The sequence below is a fragment of the Canis lupus genome, chromosome 6 (genome assembly GCF_003254725.2).
Source record: "Canis lupus dingo isolate Sandy chromosome 6, ASM325472v2, whole genome shotgun sequence".
NCBI lineage: Eukaryota > Metazoa > Chordata > Mammalia > Carnivora > Canidae > Canis > Canis lupus.
In genome coordinates this window covers 54809101-54822854 of record NC_064248.1, presented here as the reverse complement: position 1 = coordinate 54822854, position 13754 = coordinate 54809101, and the positions used below count along the sequence as shown (strand labels likewise).

The 13754-nt window shown below is 33.4% G+C and overlaps 1 protein-coding gene across 3 annotated transcripts in view; it reads right to left on the bottom strand.

Annotated features, from left to right (window-relative positions):
- Nucleotides 1-13754, bottom strand: part of ARHGAP29 (Rho GTPase activating protein 29) — an 80529-nt gene that overhangs the window by 16767 nt on the left and 50008 nt on the right. For all 3 annotated transcript variants that reach the window (XM_049111656.1, XM_025417585.3, XM_049111657.1), the window contains 3 exons: nt 2261-2418; nt 1592-1731; nt 1210-1314 (listed from right to left, as the gene is read on the bottom strand). In XM_049111656.1, coding sequence (XP_048967613.1) covers nt 1210-1314; nt 1592-1731; nt 2261-2418 — 403 coding nt within the window. The remainder of the gene's footprint in view (nt 1-1209; nt 1315-1591; nt 1732-2260; nt 2419-13754) is intronic.

Genomic DNA, 13754 nt, shown 5'->3' with positions numbered 1-13754 from the left:
TTCCCAGGCTAAGTCTTCACCATTTATCATGTGAATAGTCTTCAAATTTTTGTCTTTATCACATGAAGTTTTATGGGATTCCAAATAATTTAGGCCTTGCTCTAGAATGGATCTTAATTTCTGGGGACAGTTATAACCATCTTGTTTTTACAAATGGTTAAGTATTTAGGCTCACATCTTCAGGGTGTTGCTTGCACAGAGCTAGTTTTAAAGGAGGACACAAAATAAATCTATAAATCCTAATGCTGCATCGAAGTTATTTCTAACTTTAAATCTCAAAAAACTTATTTATACAAATAAAATTTCTGTAATATGTAGAACACTACTAAAAAATGCCTTGGACTTTTGAGGTAGGTTTAATCTTATAACGTGTATCCACAGTGCCAAGGATCCTAGAAAAAGGGCCAGGAAGAACAAGACTGAAACAGTCTTTGGTAGAAGAATGAGGGGGAAGGAATCTCTAAGGAAGAATCTCATGGGTTTTAAGTAATAATGTTGGGTTCAAATGCTACCTTCTCTTCCTGCTAGCTGTATTACCTACAGCAAGTTATCCTTTTTGAAGCCACTAAGGGAAAGTTGAACACATCTATCCTGCCTCTCTAATGAGCATGGGACTCTCTTTATAAAAATACCTTTTAAGGTAAATTTTGAAAACTAAGTAATCACAGGCACAAAGTTGGTATTAACTGTTTTGTTCACCACAGCAATTAACAATGAAACAATCTCAAAGATATACTTATGTTTACAGAATGGAATACTATATAGAATATAGTATAAAATACAGACATATAAAGACAGTTGTTCACATCACTATGGATCTAAAAAAAAAAAGTTAATAGTATGATTCCATCTGCATAACATTCCAAAGAGGGCAAAGCTCAAGTAGATACAGGTAGTAAAACATTTCAAATAGCTAGAGAATGACTAACAAAATTCAGGATGATGGCTTTGTTCTGGTGGGCAGCAGGGCAAGGCTTTCAAGGGGGTCACAGGGTCTTTGAATATACTGATAATATTTATTTCTTATAGGCTGGGTGGTAAATATTTGAGGGTTTATCTTATTATTTTTCTTTAAACTGCATGTGTATATGTACATACTCCTCTCTAGGAGACAGTTCACTAAAAAAAAAATAATAAGGTAGTTAAAATATATCCCCAAAAAGGAATATTTCATTGAATGTTCTCTGCTAGACTTAAATGCTTATGTACCTGGACTTATAGATTCAGAATCCAGAGATCTAGATTCACTGCTTCCTCCAGTGCTCTCAGAGTCACTAAACATCCCAAATGTCCATGACCTTATAAAAGAAGGACCTTTAAGAAAAGAATATTTAAAGTCAAACTTGGCTACAGACGGATTTCATGAGGCGAAGTACTGAACATTACATGGAATGAGACAAGTCAAATTTCTTGAACAGTGATTAACAATCGATTTTAAGATAGGCATAGTGGCTACAACTGTGAATAAGGCCTCATGAGGTTAGACTTCAAGGCCTGATTTTTAAATTCCAGAGCAGCAACTCATTTATTAATCACATTTAAACAATTTGATCTTTCATGAATTAGTGCTCTCTTTAGGGTGAAAATCTACCTGTTACATCAGCACTATTGGAGCATCTGTCCTCTTCAATCTTACTAGAACTGTCAGGAAGGCGCACTACGTCCTCTAACGAGTCGGTAGGTCTGTATCCAGAAGTGTGGGGACTATTTGTTAATTGTTTATTTACATTCCTAAGAAAAACCCAAATAAAACTCATCATTTAGAAGAATGACTGATAACCAGCCTATTTACTCGATTTTACAGAAAAATCTGTTACTTTAATGAGCAGAGTAATTAAATATTAAGAATAAACCTTATTATATTGTTCAAGTTCTTAAAGGAGATGCGAACAAATTTATTAATCATTTGAACTTATTATAGCCGAAACATGGAAAAAAGTAGCAAAACCATGGCCAATAAGTCATGTCATGATTAAATTTTTCCAGTATAACCACTATGGTAAATGCAGGTTAAATCTGTGGTCACTCAAAACAGATATGACCGTGATTTGCCATTCTCAAAGGATTTTTAAATCTCAAAGAACTGAGCTCTGTGTCGAAATGAAAAGCTTTACTCTTAAGTGAGTTACATCTGAATATAAAAAAAATTTAGAAAGTTTTAAAGTAAATTCTGCCAATGTTAGAAAAGATACCACCTAATCCCAGATAGGAACTTAGCAATAAAGGTTTTATCTTTTGAAATAATTTCATTAATTCTTACCCGTCAACTTTTTCTTCTTCTGTTGAATTTGTGGCCTTGACAAACTCACTGTACTCTTGGCCTGGGTCATACAGTTTAGCGCTATCACAGAGAGATTGTAAATTGTCTGCAAGGGAGGCTGCCTGTAGGTGTTGCATCTGGAAGAGGTTAACCGTTACCTATGATCACAGAAACAAAACGTAAAATAACTTATGCTATATGGAATGCTATATAAATATACATTTATTTCAAGTACTAGCACCAGGGAAAAGGCCATACTGTGAAGCATGTAACACTGAATGTCATTGAGAGCATACTACATTGCCTGACTCTGTGCAAGGTGTGAAGCAGGAAGCAAAAAAACCCCAAAACGGTTATAATCCGATATCTAGGAGTAATCATTGCCAGCCAAACTGGCTTTAAACTGAAAAGTTAAAAAATACATCCCCATGTCCCTACTGGTTCATCATTTTAGGAGACAGATGTGTTTTTGAGGATGCCCACCTCTGTACTCTGATGGTCTGACCACAATGGTCTAAACTCCTAAGTGAAAAACATAAAGGAAAAAGTTTCAAATAGAGCACAATTATTTTGACTTTTATTTTTTTCAATCCTATAGAAGTAAAAATGCTTTATAATTATAATGTATCCTATAGTACTCAACTTTGATAATTAGGCATTATCTTGAATCTATCCAAAATACATTATCCCACTGAGTTTCTACAAATGCCTAGATATACTATTATTCCTACTACTGGTAGTAACAGTAACAATAGCAGCTGACAAGTGCCTACAACATGCCAAACCCAATCTGAGAGCCACATATGAATGAACTAATTTAGTGTTCCTAAAGACCTAGGCTTTGGGTATCCTAGGTCCTCACAGAGTTTATGTTCTGCTGAAGGTGGTGTCAGAGAGAGGGAAAATAAATTTTGTAAATAAGATAATTTCTGGTATTGAAAACTTCTGTGAATACTATAGTATTTATTTATGTCAAGTTCTGGACTGTGACCCGGTATACATTTGCACTTTTGATATGGTAGGTCAGTGAAGCCTCCTTAAGGTGACACCATCTGAACTCAGCCCTGACAGAAGAAAAGAGCCAATGCGAAGTTTCAGAGAGAAGTGCAATCCAGGCAAAAGGGAGAGGCAGTGCAGAGACCTCAGAGCAAAAGTGAGGGAGAAAGCTTGCCATGCTCAAGAGACGCTTGAAAGGTCAATACAGCTGAAGCACATCTGAAGAGGTGAAACTTCAGTTTGAGAGGATGCCAGAAAGAAACAGTCAACTAAACTACCGTGAGGAGTCTGTAAGAAGTCTGGATTTAAGTACAATGGGAAGCCAGTAGAGGGTTTTAAATGGTGTTAAGAGCTATCACATAATCTGATTTGTTTTTTTAAATGTCACTCTGGCTTGTGAGGTGAGGAATGTGATTAAATGCCAAATTTCAATTGGCTTAATATTATTTCAAAACTGCCATGTTTCCTCTTGATCTCTCTTGGAACACCAGATGATAATGCTGAACTTCTGATTAGCCTCTAAATCCTTTCCAAGTAGACAGGCATTCCCCAAGGATAACTAAAACTCAGCATAAATAGTATTGAAAAGTGCACATAGTAGAATAGCTTGTGGTCTAACTCTCTCAAGGAACAAAGGAAGTTCAAACTGTGGATGGTAAAGTTTAAGTCCTGCAACTGGTTATGATGAGAAAATTCACCAACTAATGGTAAACTGAACTTACTCTCATTATCCTAAAAGTAACTGTACATTTTTATACCTTTTAATAAAGCTCTATGAATCTACTTAAAAACACCAATAATTTAAGAAGCCAAATGAATATACTAGCATAATCAATTCATCTGCTGAATGTTTCTGTATTTATTAATAATAAAGACTTTAGCAATAATATATATGGATAGTCCAATCTTAAAATCTGTTTTCCCTAAATTACTCAGCCTTCTCACTTATCTAACAGAAATGCTAATGAGTGAGCCCCCCATGGGGGGTAGATTATGCAGGACTTGCTGAGCATCTTAACTGGGGTGGCTCACAGGTATCTCAAAAATCATCACACTTCTAGATTTTTTTGTGCTCGAATCTGCTCCCAGAATTAGAAACAGACTTTTCTTTAAGGTCCTCTATTTAGCACAGTGACCTAGGTGCCTTGTAAAGGGGAAATGACCAAATGAACAGTAACAGAAATGTGATTAGCCAAGGTCATACTGTAATTCTGTTCGTTTTCTATGACTGCTCATGCAAGCACACAGGACTTCCAACTCTATGCCCGGCTTTCAGCATGTACAGCAAATTTTTAGTTACTCCACGGGCACATGGATTTGTGCAAATATTTATGACAGCTGTTCAATAGAATTTTCCTTAATTTCAAATAACGGGAAAAGTTCCTTTCATATAAATTAGCAATAATGTAAAATAAATTTTGTTCAGTGTAATTCTCTATCCTTTTTTTTTTTTTTTAAGACTTTACTTATTTGACAGAGAAGAGAGAGCACAAGCAGGGGGAGTGGCAGGCAAGGGGAGAGGGAGAAACAGACTCCCCACTGAGCAGGGAATCTAATGTGGGGCTGGATCCCAGGACCCTCGGACCATGTCCTGAGCCAAGGCAGATGCTTAACTGATTAAGCCACCCAGGTGCCCCTCTATCCTGTATTTTTTTAAAGATAAATTTTTCTTGAATATATTTTAAAACAAAACAAAACTCTTGCTCTAATTCTCCCTATTCTTCAAAGCCCCATTGATTTGGTTAGGTCTTTAGTGACTGGTCTGGTCATTTCTTCTTCCTCTTGGTAATGTAATTATGATCTTTATCCCATACTCTTTAATGCTTCATAATTCAAGACAGTTTTAGATATTCAGAAGTAATCTTTGATGTCCATGATAGAACTTACAATTTTGCTAGGACATAAATGTGATTTGTATATCTTTCCTAAGATAATGAGCAACCCTGAGTGTCTAGAATCTATCTCAAATAATTTTGTTTTCTCTGCAATCACATATGTGATATGTCCTAGAGTGAAAATAAAATTTTTTAAAAAAGAATTTGAGATGGTGTTTAAAAATAAGTTCCAAAACCCCCAAGTTTTGCTTTGAAGGAGATGAAAACATAAAGAGGGGCACCTGGGTGGCTCAGTGAGTTAAGCATTTGCCTTTGGCTCAGGTCATGATCCCAGGGTCCTGAATCAAGCCCTGCATCAAGCCCTACATTACGTTCTCTTCTCAGTGGGAAGTCTACTTCTCCCTCTCTCTCTGCCCCTCCCCATTGCTCGTGGTTACCGTCTCTCTCAAATAAATAAATAAAATCTTAAAAAAAAAAACTCCTTGAGAGCAGATATCTGTCTTACATTTCTTTTATTTACAAAGTGGGCATTAATAAATACTTATAAATTATATACAAAATTAAATAATTCTTATTTATATCACATCATACTAAAGGAAATCATAATTACTGGATCACCAAACAGCATTTATCTGAGAAAGTCATGGTTTTTGCCTAGAAAATACTACCCATATTCAATAACTGAGCACTGGATTTGGTATCTGCTTGGATTTGCATGTGAATAAATGCTAAATTAAAATTAATTGGTTCAAAAGAACTCTAGCTAATAAGTTTGTTTGTTTTTTTTTTTTTTTAGCTAATAAGTTTATTCACAAATATATACACAGAACACTTCTATTAATTGTCTCTATACATTACATGCTGGAGAGATTTTCCTAAGTTTAGGGGTTTGTCCAAGTTTGAGGGACTTTAACCTCAAAATCTACTTCATACACTGGTAAGTATTGCTCTCCAATTTTTCAGATGTGCTAATTCTCTTCTTAAATATATGTTAAACTCCTTGAGAGCAGGTATCTGTCTTACATTTATTTACAAAGTGGGCATTAATAAATACTTATATATTGTATACAAAATTAAGTAATTCTTATTTATATCACATCATACTAAAGGAAATCATAATTATTGGATCACCAAACAGCATCATTTTTTAAGAGGTATGTAAACAAACAAGATTATACCTTGTAAGAGCTTAAAACCACATTATTTTAAAAAAGAATCAAATTTAGAAATGTCTAGTCTGGAAAAAAAATCCAGGAAAGGAAGATAACAATAATCTTTAAGTATTTAAAGTGTTATTTTGTATAAGGGGGATTATATGAGTAAGGTATAACTTGAAAGGTCCATAAGAAAACAAATTTTTCTTAACTCAATATAAAAATTATATTAATTTTGGAGTTGTCATACCTCGGCTAAATAATCATTCAGCAAGACAGCATAGTATTTAAGAGCACAGGTTCTAAAGTCATTCAACTGAGTTCAATCCTAGCTTTACCATGCTAGATGACACTGATCAAGTTATTTGTAACTCCTCTAAGCAAATGCTTCAAAAAAAGTTAATGTGCAAATGAATCTTGTGGGAGATTTTTGTTCAAAATGCAGATTCCGATTCCAAAAGTCTGAGTTGAAAACCGTGATTCTGCATTCCTCAGAGGCTCCCAATGTAATGAGAATGTGACTGACCCAAGGACCACATTTTGAGAAGAAAGGTTTTCTAAACTTTGGTTTCTTTAACAGTAAGATGGAGCTAAAAAGTTATATTTATCTAATGGGACTGTGTGAGAATTAGATGAGTTAATGTAGGCAAAGAACTTAACACACCAGCAGGTACGTACTCAATATTAGCTATCATTAGCTATTGTCTGAGATGAAAAGGACTTGTCAGATATAAAAGTTGGCCTAAGTGACTCATAATGTAATTCTGAATCTTGGGGTTTTATAATTCCCCAATTATAAATTATTAATTTAAGTCCTTCTACTAAAATGGACTCTACAAATTAATCACATATTAATCAGAATTTGGTAAATGAATGAGATTCAATTTTAAATATTTAGGAACGTTTTATGGAGAGAGTTTCTGATTCCAATGGAATAGGCTCACTCCTCTCAGTTTCCCACTGAATTCTCAATTTTCTGAGAACTCTGAAAGGTAAACAGTAGCAGGCCGATTGTGGAAAGAAACAACAAATCAAGGTATGGCAATCCAGTAGTATGCTTCCTGTTATTTCTTTTACTACTCTGTTTCCCAGCCAACACTGAACTCCTATTCAAAGACATTTGACTGAAAGAGTCGGGGGGAAACCCTCTGGTTCTTTTGTATGTTTGTTTTCTCTCGTACCCCAATGAACTAAGACATGGCAACTGTGGCACTGATGGCAGTAGCAGGTGAATAGACACCTAAGACTTTGAGGGGAATTTTTCCCTATGACAGATAAACTGTGATTTGAGGAGAGAAGGGTCGGAAATCCCTGTTGTTTTTGTTGTTTTTATCTGTTCTCTACTTGGCCCTCGATAGCAGCAGAGTAGTTTGATTAAGTTTCAGAGCTAGAAGATGTGAGCTATAGAGTGATACTAACTAGAACAAATAAATGCCTGCTAAAAATTTTAAAAATCAGCATTCAATATCGGTTAGAAAGAAGATCCTGAGTTACATAAGGTAATCCTGAAAAGTCCAGAATATCACCCAAAATTACTTGTTACATAAGAACCAAGAAATTTCATCAACTTGCAAGAGAAAAGACAATAAACAGACACTAATCTTAAAATGACTTACCTATTTGGATTATCAGATAGACTGTAAAGTAGCTATTAAGCTGGTTTAAATACATAAGGGCAAATAATCTTAAAACATGGGAAGACTGAGTCTCAACAGAGAAATGGAAGATATTAAAAAGAAACAAAAGAAAAATTTACTACTTTGAAAAATACAATATCCGAAATAAAAATTTTTACTTTTTTGACTGTATAGGAAAATAGAGGTTAACAAAAGAGAAAGTCAGTGAACTTGAAGACAGATCAATAGAACAACAATTAAGAGAAGAGATTAGGGGAAAAGAAAGACTACTCCCAGATCTGTAGGATAATAACAAAGGTCTAAAATTTGAGTCACTGGAGTCTTAGAGGAACAGGAGAGGGTTCTATAAAAAAAAAAAAAAAAAAATTCGAAGGGGATGCCTGGGTGGCTCAGTGGTTGAGCGTCTGCCTTTGGTTCAGGATGTGATCCCAGAGTCCTGGGATTGAGTCCCACATCACGCTCCCTGTATGGAATCTGCTTCTCCCTCGGCCTATGTCTCTGCCTCTCTCTCGGTGTCTCTCATGAATAAATAAATAGAATCTTTAAAAAAATTTTTGAAGAAACAATAGCTGATAACTTCCCAAATATTATGTGTCAAACCTGCAGTTTCAAGAAGCTTAGGAAACCCCAAACAAAATACATTCAACAAAATTCACACCCAAATAAACTGTAGCCAAAATGTTGAAAATCAATGAGAAAGAAAAAAACCTTGCAAGCAAAAAACAAAACAAAAAGCTCCCAACACATTTCACATAGAGGAAGAAATAATTCAAGTGACTATGGACTGCTTATTAGAAACACAGAGACCAGAAGCAGTGGAACGACATTTTTAAAGTGTTGAAAGGAAAGAACTAAATTCCATATCCAGTGAAAATGTCCTTCAGGAATGAAGATGAAATAAAGACATTCCCAGATGAAAGACAGAATTCATTACCAGAAGACCCACTATAACAGAAATGCTAAAGGAAGGTCTTTAGAATAGAGAGAAATGATACCAAAGGGAAAGAACCTCATGGAATGAAAAAGTACTAACAGAAATGGTAAATATAAAAAAAAAAAAAAAAGAAATGGTAAATATTTGGGTAAATAAAAAAGATGACTTCCCTTCTCTAAAATACATGACTTTGGAAAGCAATAATTTTAATAATGTCTGGTGAGGTTTTCAAAGTATATAGATGTAACACACACATATCAACTACAACCCAAAGCAAGTAAAAGGAACTTATATGGTGGGACTATGTGGTTTCTACATTCCATTTGAGGTGGTTAAATACTAGTTCTACGTAGAACAGTAAAAAGTTCTTATAAATATAGCCCTAGTGCAACCATCAAAAATAAAATAAAACACACAACTGTAAAGAGATATAGTCAAGAATCCAATAAATTAAAATGTAGATAATAAAATGCAAATAAGCATTTTAGATAAATTAAAATATAACTCTAATACATAAATAAAAATAGATTTTATTAAATCTGTAATATAAATTAGTTGTAATTCTAAAAAATTACCAACTAATCCAATATAGGAGACCAAAAGGGAAACAAATGAAGGAAAACATAAGGCACAAACAGAAAAAAAGAAAAGAAGGCCTAAATCTGACATATATTTGCATGAAATATAAACTGTCTAAATATTTCACTTAAAAGATAGAGATTAAAAAAAAATAATAATAAAAAAAAAATAAAAAAAAAAAATAAAAGATAGAGATTATCATAACAGACTTTTTTTAAAAAATCAAGGCTGAACTACATGCTATATAAGAAATTCACTTTAAATACAGTGATAAAGCTCAAAGAATGGAAAAAGATTATACCATGGTAAAAATAATAAAAAAAAACCTGAAATAACTATATCAGTATTAAATAAAGACTAAAAAGTAGTAATAATTACAAGGATAAAAAGAGACACTTTCATAGATAAAAGGATTAATTCACTAAGAATATGTAATAATCATTAATGCATAAGCAGCTGAGTTTCAAAATTTATAAAGCAAAAACTGAGAGACCTCAAAATATACCAGATGTTAAAGACTTCAAAATTCCTTTCTCTGAATAAACTGATGGTTACCCGAGTGGAGGTAGGTAGGGGGGTGGGTTAAATCGGTGAATGGGATTAAGGAATGCACTTGGAATGAGCACTGGGTGATGTATGGAAGTGTTGAATCACTATATTGTACACCTGAAACTACTACTACACTGTATGTTAACTAACTGGAATTTAAATAAAAACTTTAAAAAACCCTCCTTTCTCTGTAATCGATAGAGGTAAAAAGTAAATCATCAAGGATATCAAAGAAATAAACAGGACCGTAAACCAACAATAACCAATCGACATTTGCAAAATACTCGAGCCAACAATAGCAGAATACACATTTTTAGAAATATATGCATGGACCTTAAAATAAACCATAACAAGTTTGAGAAAATTGAAATTATACAAAATATTTCTCACATCATAACAGAGTTAAACTAGAAATCAGTATAAGGAATATATCCAGAAAATCCTCAAATACTTTGATAGTAGACAATCAGCTTCTACATTATCCATAGATCAAAGATGAAGTTCCAAGGAAAATTAGGAAATATTTTGTATTGCACACACACACACACACACAAAAAAACAAAATTCAACATTTGTGGGATGTAGATAAGCAGTGCTTAGAGAGAAAACTAAATAATTAAGTATTTATATGTAAAAAGCAGGGAGGTCTCAATGAACAATCTAAGCAACTAAAAAGAAAAGCAAAATAAACCCAAAGGAAGCATAAATAAATAAAATTTTTTAAAAAATAGAGATACCAATGAAATTAAAAGCTAGTGTTTTGAAAAGGTGAAAAAAATTGATAAACCCCCTAGCCAGACCAGAGAAAGAGAGAAGGTAAAAATTACCAGGAACAGGAATCAAAGAGAGGATATCACTCAGGCTACTGAAACACTGAAAGAATAAAGAAGTACTATGAACAACGCTGTGCACATAAAAAGGCAACTGAGATGAAAGGGACTGATTTCATGAAAGCCACTAACTACCAAAATTCACCCAAAAAGAAATAATTAACTTAAATAGGCCTATTATCAAAGGAAATTAAATACACAGTAAAAATTTTCCAAAAATGAAAATTCCAAATCCAGATACTTTCACCAGGGAATGCCACCAAAATGAAGAAATAATACCAATTTTACACAATCTCTTCCAGAAAACTGATTGGAAGGAACACTTCTCTACTCATTTTAAAAGGCCAGAATTACAGATACTAAACTAGATAAAGACAGCATAAGAAAAAAAAATATAACACACCAATGTCTTTCATTAAAAGAGAAGAAAAAAATACCCAACAAAATATTAGCAAATTGAATCCAGCAATATATAAAAGGAACAATGCATCCCAACCAAAGCAGCCTATCCAGGAATGTAAGACTAGATCAGCACTCAAATATCAATGTAATAGACTACTAAAGACTATAAAAGAAAAACTATATTATTGCAGCAATCAAATGATGCAAAAAAATCATTTGATAAAATCTAACATCTTTTTTAAAGCAAAGACACAATTATAAATGCTTATAACAATTTAATTAACAAAAATTACATCTTAAGTCCTATAAATTGTACTTATATATTATTTGTCCTAAAATGTTCCTCTATCATATTTAGGTGTACATGATATAGTATATAGTATGTAAAGGTACATATAAAGGAATATAGAATATATACACATATATATTCAATATATACTATAGCAGACAGTTTTGCTGGGTTATGTGCAATAGCAAACAACCCTAAAATTTTCGGCAGTAAAAAAAAAAATCCAACATCTTCATCATAAAACTCTCAGCAAACTAGAAAAAGGGGAAAGTCCTTATCCGATAAAGGTCATCATCATCAAAAAACCTATAGTTATCATCATACTTAATGTAGAAAGACTAAGTGCTTTGCCCTTAAAGTCCAGAATAGGATGAGGATATCTTCTTTCACCCAATCCTATTCAATGATCAACTGGAAGCCCTAGCCAATGCAGAAAGAAAAAGAAATAAATGGAATACAGATTGGAAAAGAAGAAATAAAACCGTCCCTATTTGTAGATAACATGATTTTCTATGTAGAAAACCCCAATGATTCTATAAAAAAATTCTATAACTATTTAGCTTTAGCAAGTTTGCAAGATACAAGATCAACATACAAAAATTACTTGCATTTCTAAATATTAACAATGAATAACTGAAATTTGAAATTAAAGAAATGTGTGTGCCTAGATATTTACACATAAATTATATGTGGTATCTATTTATCTATTGATTTATTATCAGTTACATTTACAATAGCCATCCAAATACATAAATTTATAGGTTTAAATCTAATAAAACAAGTGAAAGACTTTTATGTTAAAAACTACAAAATGCTGATTAAAAAAATATCATGTACTAAATAAATGGAGAGACTATCTTCATGGATTGAACAACTCTTTCTATATGGTTAAGATGCTACATATGTAGTCAATTCTTCCCATCTGAGCTTGCATTTAACCCAATTCCAAATAAAATGTTAGCAGGATTTGTTTGTAGATACAGACAAGCTGATTCCAATGTTTTTATGGGCGAAGGATCTTAAATACTCAAAACAATTCTGAAAAAGAATAAAGTAGAAGATTCACACTACCTGATTTTAAGACTTGCTATAAAACAATAGTAATGAACATAGTAGAGTTTGGGCCAATGACAGGCACATATATCCATGGAACAAAATAGAGAATCTAGAAATTGACCTATAAAAATATGGTCAATTGATTTTTAACAATGATGCAAAGACAAATAAATGAAGATGGCACAATGTTTTCAACAAATGGTACTGGAACAAGTGGACACTTAGGTTAATAATGTGTTTTATTTTCCGTATTTTATAATGTTTTGACATCTTAAAAAGCTTGCTCGCTGGGGAGAGTCTGCTCCTCCCATGGCTAACCAATTCTTAGCCCAGGGGAGAGGGGGGTTGGGGGTTGGGGGAATGTCTTTCTTATGCAACCCAAACAACCTCAATAATTAATTCTCTCATTAATTCTCTCCTGCTCTGAATCATCCCAGGGCCAGGTACCAAGCAACTAGAAACCATCCCTATACCCCAAAGCCTACAGGAATTATTCAAACTAGCCAATCCTATACCATTTATCCTGACATAACTCGCCTTTCCTTCGGAAGCCCCAATAAAGGCTCTGAACTCAGCTTTCCCCTCACTCCTGCCTCTGCTTCACCAAACCTTGTATTTCTGTGGTCCTTTGTGGCATAGCATGTCCCTCTCTCTTGGGAAATGTAAGGAAGAAATTCATCTTTCAATAACATTGACCTCTCCATGTCAGCATTCAGTCACTTCCATAAATTAAAATCCCATGGGCATAATTTTAATACTATATCTACATGCAAAAAAATGAACCTCAATCTATACCTCACACTTTATATAAAAATTAAGCCAAAATAGATCATATATATGTCAAACTACAAAATTTTTAGTAGAAATAGGAGAGAAGTCTCTGTGACCCCAAAACTTTCTTAGATATAATGTGAAAAGCATGGCACATAAGGAAGAAACTGGTGAAACTCTATTAAAATTATAACTTCTTGTTCCCTGAAGCAAACTGCGAAAAGAATAAAGGTAAGTTCCAGACTGGAAGACAAAATATGCAAGCTCAATAATAAGAAAACAAACAACTCAATTTTTAAAAATTGGCAAAATAGAGACTGCAAATAAATTCTTGAAAATATGCTCAATATCATTAGTTATTCCGAAAACCCAAAACAACTACCACTACATACAGAGTAGAACAGTTAAAATATAAAAACTACAACTGACAACAAGTATTGTCAAAGATGCAGAACAATTGGA